The sequence below is a fragment of the Bicyclus anynana genome, chromosome 11 (genome assembly GCF_947172395.1).
Source record: "Bicyclus anynana chromosome 11, ilBicAnyn1.1, whole genome shotgun sequence".
NCBI lineage: Eukaryota > Metazoa > Arthropoda > Insecta > Lepidoptera > Nymphalidae > Bicyclus > Bicyclus anynana.
In genome coordinates, this window is record NC_069093.1 from 1,900,466 (window position 1) to 1,913,506 (window position 13,041).

The following is a 13,041-nucleotide window of genomic DNA, read 5'->3' on the forward strand; positions in this document are numbered from 1 at the left end:
ATGGATGGAGTAGGTAAAGAAAAATTTAAAATTATATTAGGTACATTTTGGAATATTTCCTCGTGTGTATCTGTTATTAAAAACAAGGATTTCATAGATTTTAAAATGGAACGTAAACTGGCAAATGTTTTTCTGATTTAAAAACAAGACAAAGTTGCAGATTAATAAAAAATAGCCAAAACTATAAAAAGAAAACATACAACAAAGTTTGGTACTTATTTGACTTCTATTTATTATTTCAATACATCGATTAGTTTTTTATTGCTAGACCACATTAACAAATAAAAGATGGACTATAGACAAAAATATTTATTTTTTAAATATTTGGTTAAAGAACTATTTCGCCAATGTGCATAAAACAATCATAGAAGGAGCAAGTAGCAACAATAGGCGCATCAAACTTCCAATCAGCGCCATACGCTATGCTCTCGTGCTCCAGATACTCGCATACAACTTCAATAGTATCCTCGGCGCGAAGTATGCGGAACCCTCCGTACATGCACGCCGCTAGCACTACATCACTATTTGACGGGCTCCACTTCAAACGCCATACTCCGCCGTTTACATCCGTCTCTGTAACGCAACGCTTCAAACTCCTCGTGTCCCATAGACGTACTTTTTCGTCGTAACTGAAATGGAAGAGCGATTCTAAAGCGTGGTGGGAGTAAGTACCTACTGGTTATTTATATGTTTTGCAATATCACACCATACAAAAAACACTAAATCGATCATACTCGTAACTAGCTGACGCCGCGTGGTCCCCGTTCCCGTAGGGATACGGTGAAAATATATAGCCTAAAGTCTTCCTTGATAAATGGGCTATCTAACACTGAAATAATTTTTCAAATCGGACCAGCAGTTCCTGGGATTGGCAGACTTCACACACGCAGAGAATTATGAATATTCTCTGGTATGCCGGTGTCCTCACGATATTTTTCCTTCACCGTTTGAGACACGTGATATTTTTTAAAATGCACTCAACTGAAAAGATGCATGCCCCGGACCGGATTCGAACCCACACTCTCCGGAATCGGAGGCAGAGGTCATATCCACATCACGGCATCTCGGGAATATTGGTCGAATTAAAAAAAAACATATGTAACTAATAAGTATACAAGATTCTTCAAATCAAATCAAATCAAAAATCATTTATTTCAAGTAGGCTCAGTTTACAAGCACTTTTGACACGTCAGTTGACTATTTGTAAAGATTCTACCACCGGTTCGGAAGGCAGGTCCTGCTGAGAAGATACCGGCAAGAAACTCAACAGTTGCTCTTTTGAAAAAGTCATACAGTATTATAATTTACAATTGATAACAATAACTGTTTACATTTCTTATAGTTTTACTTCCTGTGTGAAGGTGGAAGCTGATTAAAAAAAAATGTTCCCTCTACCTTGCAAACTTTCAGTTTTGTCAATTTAAAACGTTTGTAGGGTTCCGAACGTATTCTCGGCCGTCTCGGTCTAGTGTCCCCTGCACATGATGCCATAAGCAATTGCTTAAATAGCTTATAGACTAATCCTGGACTGAGGCTATGTCTAGTGGACGCTGATGATGTCAACTCACCTGCCAGTTAAGAGCTGGTGTTCCACAGTGACGTGGCTCCGTATGGCAGTGACGCCGGCGCCGTGGCTGCGGTCGGTCGTGGCCGGGACGTCGGGCACCCTCACATCGTAGCTCTTAAATATGCAGTCGTCACCACCTGAATAGGGCTAAACTTAGTACCTATACCTATCGCATTATAGCTCTAAAAACTATCAAAAATTTTAATAAAAAAAATTCAACCGACTTCCAGCTCAAAAATTAACTTAAACTAAAAAGCAAAAAATAACATCTTACCTATGTACCTTCTGATCAGTTTGAAGGCGGTACCAAGCCAGTGATGTTTTAATTCAAGCCGTTTAAATTACAAAATTTCTGTGGTCTTTCAGAAACGACTTTAATTATAACATGACACTAGATTGGCAAACGCCTTCAAACTGATCAGAAGGTAGCACATACATACATATACATACACATACAATTGTAGCTTTATGTTACACCATCTGATACCTACCTACCTACTTATGTATTAACTACATATAGGTATGTATGTATTTAAGTAAACCACTAAATTGTAAGAAAAATTTAAAATCTTAGTTACGGTACAACCTACTCACCTGAATAAAACACGTTAGGGTTCCAGTAATTAAACGCCGCAATCCACGCTTCAAAAGAATGAGACTGCCAAAATCCTATTTTCTCTAAAGTTGTTGCGACTACCCGCATAACCGTAACACCACCCGACGAATCGCTGACAACCAAACAAGGTTGATCATTGGACGTTTTATTTGTCGACCAATCAACGGAGAGCGCGAGCACGTTTCCACCAATGGCATCTTCTAACCATAATTCCAATTTCAAAGTTCCACTATCATCTAGCAGTTGATATAGTTGTATGAAACCTTCGGAAGTGACAACAGCTAACACTGGGTGTTCTTGTATGGTGTGATGGCACCATTTCATGTCTAGAACACCCGCTGTGTCTATAGTTTGGATGGGAGATATTTCTGTGGTAATTTCGTGTAGTAGAAATAGGTAGATTCTGCCGAGGCGTTTCTGCTTGGGTTGATCTGCATCTTTTGTCTCTGTAAATTACAAAACCGCACAAACAAATTTATAACATGACAGAGGACGTTTGAGTTTCCTAAATCGTTTGTAGATGGAAGGCCTGCGTTACCTTTCTGTGTTTAACAATGCTGAATGTTTTTTTAACCTATGCTCGTACTATAGGTACCTAAGTAGGTAGGTACGGTAGGCAACTACAGTGTTCATTGGCAAGAGAATATTAATACGAGTAGTTTGTTTGTTTGCTACACTTTAACGAAAAAACCACTAAATCGATTTAAAAAAAAATTCTTTTACTAATGTAACAATGATAACTAAGGGTTATGTCTTACCCTGTATTTCAACTGGAACTAAAAACTACACCGTATGCAGGTGAAACCGCGGAACGTCTATCTTCCTGAAATATTAAGCTACCAGGAATTGAGAGCAGAGAAAATTTAACTCTTGGATTCGCTTCCCAGAAGTAGGTAATTACTTACCTTATCAGCCGATAGACGTCCACTGCTGGACATAGGCCTCTTCGACAATGCTTCCCAGGCTACACAATCACAAGCAACACAGCGTCTTCGCCGGCGAAGACGAGGTCCCCGATATCTAACGTCACCCTGACGTGGGATTTCTAACTCACGATCTCGGGGGCGTCCGGACTGATTGACTCAGATCACGGTTACACCCTCCCGAATGGCCCTCTAAGCCGAGGTCCGAGTCTCATAGGAGACGCCCTTAGAGAGTCATTCCGTCCTCTATCTTTATTTCAGCCTTCGGGTCTCATCAGGCGATGCTTCTGCGCTCGCCCAAATCCCCCGGTGACGCCGTAGTGGTCCCACATGGAGCCATCGGCACTTACTCAACACGAAAAAAAAAAACAGGCCTCTTGCATGGACCTCCAAGCACAACGGTCTCGAGCCGCCAGCATTCAGCGTTCCCTCCAACACGCTTGATATATCCTCCATCTAGTGGGGGGTCGACCAATACCCGCGCTTTCAGGTTCACCATTCCAGCACCTTGGGACTCTAACGTCGTAATTACTTCTTACAGGGTTAGTGAGAATATTTTTCTTAAGAAGGAACCTTGCCTTGATCGCTCTTGTCGAGTTGGTATGTGCCGCACACGAGCGCGTGTCGGTACTGCTCGACGGGACACCACTCCACCGAGTCGGCGCTGTACCCGGTCTCCCACTTACACTTATTGTTCCATGACACCGCCATTAAACAAGCACTAAAAACATACAAACAGACAAATAAATAAAACACACGCTTTTAGCACGCACTAAAAATTACAAATATATCCAATCCGCCATGTTGGATTTAAGTCACGTGACTATTTTGTTCGTATTCCTGACAGCAAACCGTTTCATTTAATACCCTTATCATGGGGGTGCATATCAAATAGCCTGTCCGCCATCTTGGACGCCCGCTATATAAGATTTAAGTCACGTGATTATTTTTATCGTATTCTTGGCAGCAAACCCTCATTCATTTGATATCCATATCATGGGGGTGGATTTCAAACAGCCAGTCCACCATCTTGGGGAGACTGCCATATTGGATTTGTAATGACGTTCCTTAGCTAGTCATGTATTGTCATCAGAACTCAGAGCGTGTGCAAAATTTCATCCTAATCGAAGACGGGATCGGGAAGTGGGTCAAAGATTCCAGAATTTTCTTACATACGTAGTTAGTTAAAAGTGAAACTATTAAAAGCGTGTTAAAAATAACATTTAAGTAACTTTTTTTAATCAATGACAAGTTAGACCTTGACTGTGATCTCACCTGATGTTAAGTGACGTTGCAGTCTTAAGATGGAAACGCAAACAGGCTTACTTACAAGTATAATCTCCCTATAGGTATCCCTGACAGTTTCGACGCGGCATTATAACAGAAAGCTAAATTGCTTGGCGATACGTCTTTGTCGATATCTAGCCACAACCGATGCCAGACGTCTAGACCAGAGGCAATTATAGAATCATAGAACCCTAAACTGCCCCGAGCTTGGAATCTCAGCAAACCACAGCCACAGCATCACCAACAGCGCCGGAAAGGTCCTCAAAACTCTTAGACTATTTTAACGTGGCGCAGTGGATATACAAGACGGAGGTCCTGCGTTCGATTGAAGTTTTCTTAATTGGCCCAGGCTGGACCGACAAAGACGTTCCGGTACTATATCGTGTAGAAACCGAAATTGGTGTGGATTTTCAACTTACACCTAACAAATTAGCCCGCTTCCATTTTAGATTGCTACTACTATGTATATCTATCTAAATATCACCATAACTTGATTTTGAAAATCCTCGCAAACTAAGGCTACTTGAAATTTGGTCGGCACTTGTTCTCCGAGGCACGGGGATGTAACACCAGTCGCCACCAACTTCCCAACTTCAAGCAAAAAAATTTTAAGGAAGTCCGAATATTTCGTAGCCGAACCCTGGACCTCGTAACCCAAAACCACATAGTCAAACCACTGAACCAGACAGTCTATCTACGAGTAGGTAAAGGAGATCATTCAAGCTCCACACATTTCTGGGCTCTTTTTTGAAAGTGCCGGCCAACAAAAAAAAAATGGCACGATTCGTTAGAATTAGCCATTTGGAACAATAGCTAATATGGCATAAAAGTTGTAGGAGGGCTCTGAACCAAGTTATACAGGTTCGACGATTCGTTATTTCCATACATTTTGTCGATTTTAAAAAGAGTCCGCCAAGAAAAAAAACTGATACGTATCGTTAGAACTAGATTAGATCTAGATTTTCATGCACAGCATAGTGTAAGCAATATTTTTTTATAAAGATACCCCCATTTTTGGGGTTATTGACTTTTATTTTTAACTTTTTCGATTTTATTTTTAACTTTTTATTTTTAGCATAGTTTAAGCAATATTTTTTTACAAAAATACCCCCGATTTTGGGGTTTTCACTTATTTTTTAATTTTTCGATTTTATTTTTAACTCGACCCAGAACTCTCGAACTCCATGGCCCCATGAATAACAGCCAAACGAGTTAATCACTGACCTAACTGGGAACTTTACGAAAGCTATACATACATATAAAAGTAAAGAAAACCTGTGACTCAATGAAATAAAACTACATTTACTAATTTAAATCCATTTATTTCATAATAATAAAAATAAGTCCATACGGGAATAATAAATACGGTATACTATCGCGTACGAGCGAATTACTCAACATATATTATATTCTAACGTTTTACATTTGCAACACACAATACTAGATATCAATATACTAAATTTGTACTGTCGTATGGTTCATCACTTACATATTACAATAGGTAGGTACTATTTAGTATTTAGGAGAACCGTTTGAATGCTTTATATGAAAACTTATTACTGAAGAGACCTAGTGCAGATATATAGTCTGATCAATAATGTAATGTAGATGCAGACATGTACACTACGATTGAAAATTTAAGACGTTTCGGAACATTCTGCACTTTAGGTATCAGCGGTAACGAAGGGTTGCGGCGGTGAGGCATCACGCCGCGCGTGCCTGCAGTCACCTCACGCGTCTTTATTTTAGCGTACCTTAAGTACAATATAACCCGTTTATATAAAAAGAAATCCCCATAGTTTTGTTGGCTATACATTGGCTAGTTGGCTGTGGAAATCATTATACATAATTGAAATCCGTCCAATAATGACCTACGCTAGTGTAGTGTTTGGCGATTCTAAAACTCCTTCAGGTCCTTCAGAACTGATTCACACGTCAAATCACGGGCGCTCCGGCTCCGTGGTTTAAACGCTTAACGATTTACACTAGACCTAAACTTATTTTGAGCTATCGAAAACTTATTTTGAGAGAGCCGCCACCCACCCCAAACCAAAGTGGTTGAGGCTTGCATCTACACCCCCGATTCCAACACTGATTGTAGATTTAGACGTCCAAAAAACGTCCTTTACGATCCTGACAATGACATAAACGACAATGCTTCCCAGGCAACACAAACACAAACTACAACCCGATATCTGACGTCACCTAGACGTGGGGTTGTAATTGACTATCTCGAGGGCGCCCTCAGACCAAAACACCCTTCCCGAACGGCTCTCTAAGCCGAGGTCCGACTCTCAAGGGACACGCCCTTGCGAGTTGTTCCTCCCATCTACTATGCTTCTCCCTTCGGGACCCATCAGGCGATGCTTCTGCGCTCGCCCAAACCCCCCAGTGACGCCGGTGAAGTCCCATTAAAGCTCGGCACTTACACAATCAGAGAAGAAAAAGTTGAACTAGCTAATCATAGTGCCAATTGAATTAACATTGTTTTGGATAAGTATGTACATTATAAATATTGTGAGTTGGCGTAAATTCAAGATTGTTTTTGAATAATTGGTGCATAATGAAAATATTTTTCAATACTTTTATAAATGGCAAAACTTTGTATGGAGATACAAATTTGAAACTTCAAGACTACAATGAAAATGTAATGACTAAAATTCATAAACATAAAACTTACAGAAAACTGACAAGAAAATAATCAGCTGTTACTTACAATAATAAGTTTTCATACAAGACTTGGGTATATAAAGTACCTAGGTTTAGAAGTTAAAATACAAAACAAATATACAAAAGGTTTTCAAAAAAGATACCAACTCGTATTTTATATACACCAATACAATTTCGATTAAATTTTAATGTATAATAAGAGTAGATGAAAATGTAATAATATTAATATAAAATATATTAATTGGAAAATGGACTTTCTAAGGATAATTAAGTAATAATAATTTTAAGTTTATGTAAGTTGTAAGTACGCTATTAGTTAATGGTAACTTATCTTTATATTAAAATCTATTTCGTAATTTCTTCTTATAACTAATTACTCGCTATCAAGTATACATCAACGGCAGTTGGACCAAACTTTTTGACATTTTTTTAAAATATGGGACAATATACTCGAATGACTTAGAGATAAAATAAAATATATACCTAATATATTGTTTCAATGATTCTAAAAATGATTGATTGTTTTTTTTCTAATTTTAACTGCTCTCATACTAGAGTCAAAAACAATTACAATAAAACTTGAAAGAACAATCATACACTCCAAAAATCGCCACTTTGTAGCTTGAAGTTGTATGAAGTCTACAGGGTGAGCTTTTCTATGGTTACAGGATGATGTAAAGTTTCTTTTAGATCATCCTGGTTTAAGCTGCACAACACAAAGTTTTAGGTGTTTAGGTCATCGAAGCAACTATCTTCTCAGCAGAACCTGCCTTCCAAACCAGTGTTAGAATCTTTACAAATAGTCAACTGACGTGTCAAAAGTGCTTGTAAATTGAGCCTACTTGAAATAAATGAATTTTGATTTTTTTTTTAAAGCTTAAGCTGACCACTAAAAGCTTTTTGTCATATTTTTTGTATTGATATATTTATTTACAAAGACAAAATAAAAATCCTGAAAAAAAATCAAATTTTACTGCAATTCTTTATCAACTGATACAAGATATTGAAGGTATTATTTAAATTTATCATTTATTTAAAATATATTTATTTGTATATTATTTGAACTAACTATTCAATTTACTATCAGGTTAATTTATACTGCAATATTTTTTTAATAATGTAAGTCATTCTGATATTTGTCCCTTTTACATTTTGCAATAATCTTGAAACTTGAGTTGAGTAAGGTGGATTACCTTTATTAAAAACTAAAATATTATATATACAACTTAACTACGAAAATAATAACTAAGAAAAAAAATAATGAGCACATTTCACTTAAAAACTATAATATCCTAAAATTGAGGTCACACATAAGGCTAAAAACATTACAGTTTTAATTTATTTCAATGACAGGGTATTCACTATAATCATAATTATGTATAAATAATTAAATATTCAAATTATACAGACTTTATTCATTGTCTTTGATTAATTATTGTTATTAATTATATTTTAAATTGTTTTTTTCTTGTAGCCATATAAGGAAAAATCAGGGAGTTGATTACATAGCTGATTACTAAATTAAGGTTTAAAATTTTATATGAGTTGTTTCAAAACAGGACTAGGGTAGGTACATTCAATGTCAACTTAGTTTTATTCAGATTGTCTTTTATTTTGTGTAACAAAGTTAAATCTGTCTGTATTATGTGCAAAAATGATTAGTAAGTTTTGCATTAAATTTTTACATTTTCAGATTCTGTTTCGGCTAAAAGTACTTTACTGTCAGATACTAATGCCATTATGTCAGATTTTGAAAATAAAATAACAACAAATTTCCGAAGGATATGCTTAGTCGACAAATAGCTAGAAAAATTATGAAATATGAAGAAGAAAATGTAATACCCTGTCAAAATTGTACAGCCACTAATATAATATCATCAGACCAGAAATAACATCACTTTAAAGGATCTTGTCATTGTTCTATGTTGTGCACAGATTATACTAACAACTATGTTTCCACAGCTTTCATTTCAACTATTAAATGTTGCTCGTAAACATACAACACTGTTCATTAAAAAGTTTAAAAATATTAATATATTTTTTTTTTGCATTTGAGGTAGATGTTCACAATAAATGTTGCGATCACAGCCTGTGGTTAGTTCAGGACATTTATTATATTTGTACAATGTATCGAGTATCAATATGACATGAATATAACACTTAAGTTTATATACGTGTTGTAATACTAAATTAGCAAACTTTCACAAATTATCACATTATTTTTCTTATATTCCACTAAATAATTATTTACTAATATGTATTTTGTAGAATAATAAAAAGAAATTCAACATTTAATGATAATTATGAAGCAGTAAAGCACTTCAGAAGCAGCAATTCAGAAAACTAGCAGTAGCATATTAATCATACAGTGAGATTTTCAACATAACACAATATCAGTTATATTGCTTTTGTTATCAACTCAAATTCGGCTCACTGCTGAGCTCGAGTCTCCTCACAGAAAGAGAGGGTTTAGGCATTAGTCCACCATGCGGGCACAATGCAAATTGCCAGACTTTGCACACACAGAGAATTAAGAAAAATCTCTGGTATGCAGGTCTCCTCACTATGTTTTCCTTCACCCTTTGAGATATGTGACATTTAATTTCTTAAATAGCACACTACTGAAAAGTTGGAGGTTCATGCCCTGGACCAAATTTGAACCTGCATCATCCAGAGTCATATCCACTGGGCTATCACTGCACTGCTAAGTTGCTTAAAATTATATTAAACTAAATTAATATTCATGTCATATTAATTATAAAGTTTTCTTATTTGTGTAAAGCTTAAATATATTTGCCACAACTACACAATGTTGATTACTGTATGGAATCACAACTGCCAAAATTTCCTTATCATAAAACTTTAACATTAATAAATATATGCAAGAGTTTAGATAATAAGGTATACTTTGTAAAGCGGATAGTTGTCTCTTTGGGGACCTGAATAAAATCTTCATCTATTAACAAAATATGAGGTAAATATTAAAATTTTAACTCATTGTGTCACACAAAGTTGTTCATTTATTTAATGTCTAAGTACCCTGAATTATATATTTGACTTTATTCTAGTGTTTCTCTTAAGTGTTATAAAAATTAGAATATCCATGTCTTGTAAATTTGTTTGTTACGCAGTTTACAGTAAATATTAAGAGGATTCAATTGAACTATCATTTTTTAAGTAGCCTGGTATTGTAAAATGATATAACATAACAGCTCACGAAGACTGAGAGACCTACAATTGACTGTGACACATAGCTACATAAAACTACTGTCTCGCCGATCTTTCTGTCTCTATGAGACACTCTCTGACCAAAATACGAGCGTGTACGATGCCGCGTTTGAGCCGCTCAGCTGAGCTGCGGCTCCCTGAGTAGCTGGGTCTTACTTCCTTACCCATCTCTTCAATGACGGCGAGCAGTTGAGCATACTTTGACATACCATTGTCCTTGTCTTTCCCGACTGACGATGGAGACGACGCAGGAACGGTGGAAATAGTAGCATGGCTGTTACCGCTTATTGATAAATCCTTGTGAGTACTCTTCCCACTCATTGGTATCGCAGTCACCGTCACATCGCTTAACTTTGACTCGACAGCCTGAATGTCCATCGCCTCCATATCACTGAAAAGAGAACAGCGTTAACGTAAAAAAACTAACTGAATTAATCTATTAGCAGAGCCAAACTTACCGAAATAAATAAATACTAAACGTCAATTGAGAAATTCACACAAATTGTACGCTTCACCGGCCAAATAAAACGAATAAAGACAATAATAAGATAAAATTAAAGTCAATTTAGGACATACCCAACACGATCACGTCGGTTTCCTCAAAACCGCTACACTTGCGATAACAATGCACTTAAAATAGTTGAAGCTGTACAGACGTTGGAATGTATCAAATATATTGTAAATGCAAATGAATTTCATAAATAAAACCCGTATTTTCTAAACAAGATCGAAATTACACCACAATCCACATTGACACAAAAAGAAACACAGTCCATAGACAATTAATATTTGTGACATCGAACGAAAAAAAATCAACAATCAACAATGAACATAGACATTCTGTGCCTCAGACGAATTGTGCTCAAAAAATAATAAACGTGACACGTATGCGTTCTGTAGAAGTTCTAACGACTAAAATATTTATATAGATACTAGTCAGTGGTAAATTATTTAGTTGTAATAGTAACTAAGCATAATTTATATCTTTTAAATTACCGTAAAATGTAAAAATAAAACAAATAAAAAATGGCGTTCAATCAACTCCAAATGTCATTAGACTTATGTCAAATTGTCAAAAAGACAAAGAAAAAAGCAAATCGTTCCGCAGAGGATCTCGTCAAAAATATCTGTTTCTTTTAATTATTTTTTACTTTTATCTTTAAAATACCCGGGGCCGTTGCATGCCGCCTCAAATATAGAACGATGTTACCGCACCGCGTCCAGTCTTATATAAGAAATGCATTCCGGTGTCGCGTTGTTCCCATAGTTTTCTAAATTGATCAAATGAATGTAAATAATAAAACAATAAGTGGTCGGTGTCAAGTGATATCTCCGCCCACAGCGCCCACTGCACTCATTATGCGATTAGTGTAAATAAATTGAGGGGAAGTTGGTTAGAATAGGGTTAAAATGTCTGGGGAGGGCGAGCGGGTCTCTCGACCCAATTCTCTGGTACTGGAGACTCCGGCGCCAGAGCGGGAGCCCTTGCGCTTCGACGTGCAGCTGGTGGGAGCTCCGCCCGAAGTGGAGCAGCTCGTGAACAACATCAAGCAAGTGGCTGAGGACTTTCTTTACCATTGGAAAACTTTTCCTATTGGTAAGTTTATATTTATTAATTCATATTAATCAAAGACACCTTGAGAGTTTCACTAAATCTGGGGCAACATATAAATTACTAATTCCTCACTTAAATAGTGCTTGGTATAAAACACATGCCTTTGTGCCAGACAGTTTGATAAATTTTAATTTTTTCTATTTGTTAGCGGAATATGATTAGGAATTGTATTTGCATTCGAAGTTTTTACCATCTGTTCAACACACTATATTATTATATTATAAACAAAGAATTTTTTTTCCAATTGGACATACTTTATTACTTACTTTATTTAGAAAGTTTTGATATATATTTTCTCCCTTTTCCCTATAATAATCATATGTTGTCAGTATTGTGTATGTATGGCAGTGAAATGGTTACCATTGCACTGCCATACACATTGACCAATCAAAAAAATCATTTCATTTCCATAGATAGGGCTTGGTAGAGGCCACATCCTTCAACATGCTAAAATCTTTGCATATCTCTCTTTTTTCTTCCATTCTCATCAAACTTGATTGTGTCATACAAGTTCGTCGGTTTAGGGTACTCTTCAGCTGGCCTTGTGTCATGTCTACAAGTTTATGAAAAAATTCAATAGAACTTACAATAGTTACTACAATAGTTATTGTAAATTAATATTAATGAGCAATTTTTGAGTTTCTTGCCAGCTCTTCTCTGCAAAACCTACCTTCCTAACCGGTGATAGTCATTAAAAATATTCAAACTTGATGTTTCAAAAATGCTTGTAAACTAAGCCTACTTGAAATAAATTAATTTTGTTTTATTTTGTTCTGAATCGCTAAGACACAATTACTTATAATGCAATAATGCGAGTGTGTTAAATTCCTCCACAGTGCTCCCACAATCAAGATTCACGGGCCCTGGTAACAGACCCTCTGACATCATAATACCACCACCATGTGACGAACTGGATGCAGCCGCCCTCGACGCTGGGGTTGAACCACATCCTTTGACACCAAAGCAACTTCACTCTATCAGAGAAAAGGGGTAAGTTATCACACACAGTTATATACATTATTGTCTCAGTCTCTGGAGCGAAATCCCGAGGCCACCCTTAAAAGTGTTGGCTTGATATTGTAAACGCTGACTTGAGAGTCAATTAACTTAAGAATATACTCATAATAATAATTGA

General features: G+C 36.4%; 2 protein-coding genes across 3 annotated transcripts in view; one reads left to right on the top strand and one right to left on the bottom strand.

Annotated features, from left to right (window-relative positions):
- Positions 1-294: 294 nt before the first annotated feature.
- Positions 295-11,118, bottom strand: LOC112056879 (diphthine methyltransferase). Of its 2 annotated transcripts, XM_024097368.2 has the most exons (6): positions 10,868-11,118; positions 10,491-10,682; positions 3,685-3,827; positions 2,162-2,629; positions 1,569-1,704; positions 295-629 (listed from the first exon to the last, which is right to left on the bottom strand). In XM_024097368.2, the coding sequence occupies exons 2-6, from the start codon at positions 10,676-10,678 to the stop codon at positions 329-331; spliced, it is 1,236 nt and encodes a 411-aa protein (XP_023953136.1). In that variant the 5' UTR covers positions 10,679-10,682; positions 10,868-11,118; the 3' UTR covers positions 295-328. The 2 variants fall into 2 exon arrangements, with proteins under 2 accessions (XP_023953136.1, XP_023953135.1); XM_024097367.2 differs by lacking the exon at positions 10,491-10,682 and having other exon boundaries at positions 10,868-11,116.
- Positions 11,119-11,330: 212 nt separating this feature from the next.
- LOC112056878 (uncharacterized) overlaps positions 11,331-13,041 on the top strand; it is a 32,640-nt gene continuing 30,929 nt past the window's right edge. Inside the window, exons 1-2 of the mRNA XM_052884501.1 lie at positions 11,331-11,888; positions 12,743-12,896. Of these exons, the coding sequence (XP_052740461.1) occupies positions 11,702-11,888; positions 12,743-12,896 (341 nt within the window). The 5' untranslated portion in view covers positions 11,331-11,701. The remainder of the gene's footprint in view (positions 11,889-12,742; positions 12,897-13,041) is intronic.

What these genes read in the sequence shown, in the direction of transcription:
- LOC112056879 (XM_024097368.2), bottom strand. Translation starts at nt 10,678, where the DNA reads ATGGAGGCGATGGACATTCAGGCTGTCGAGTCAAAGTTAAGCGATGTG. An exon ending in AAGGACAATGGTATGTCAAA is followed by an intron (nt 3,828 to 10,490) that starts GTATGCTCAACT and finishes GTATGTTTTTAG; the next exon opens with TGCTTGTTTAATGGCGGTGT. An exon ending in CACCAGCTCTTAACTGGCAG is followed by an intron (nt 630 to 1,568) that starts GTGAGTTGACAT and finishes CTTCCATTTCAG; the next exon opens with TTACGACGAAAAAGTACGTC.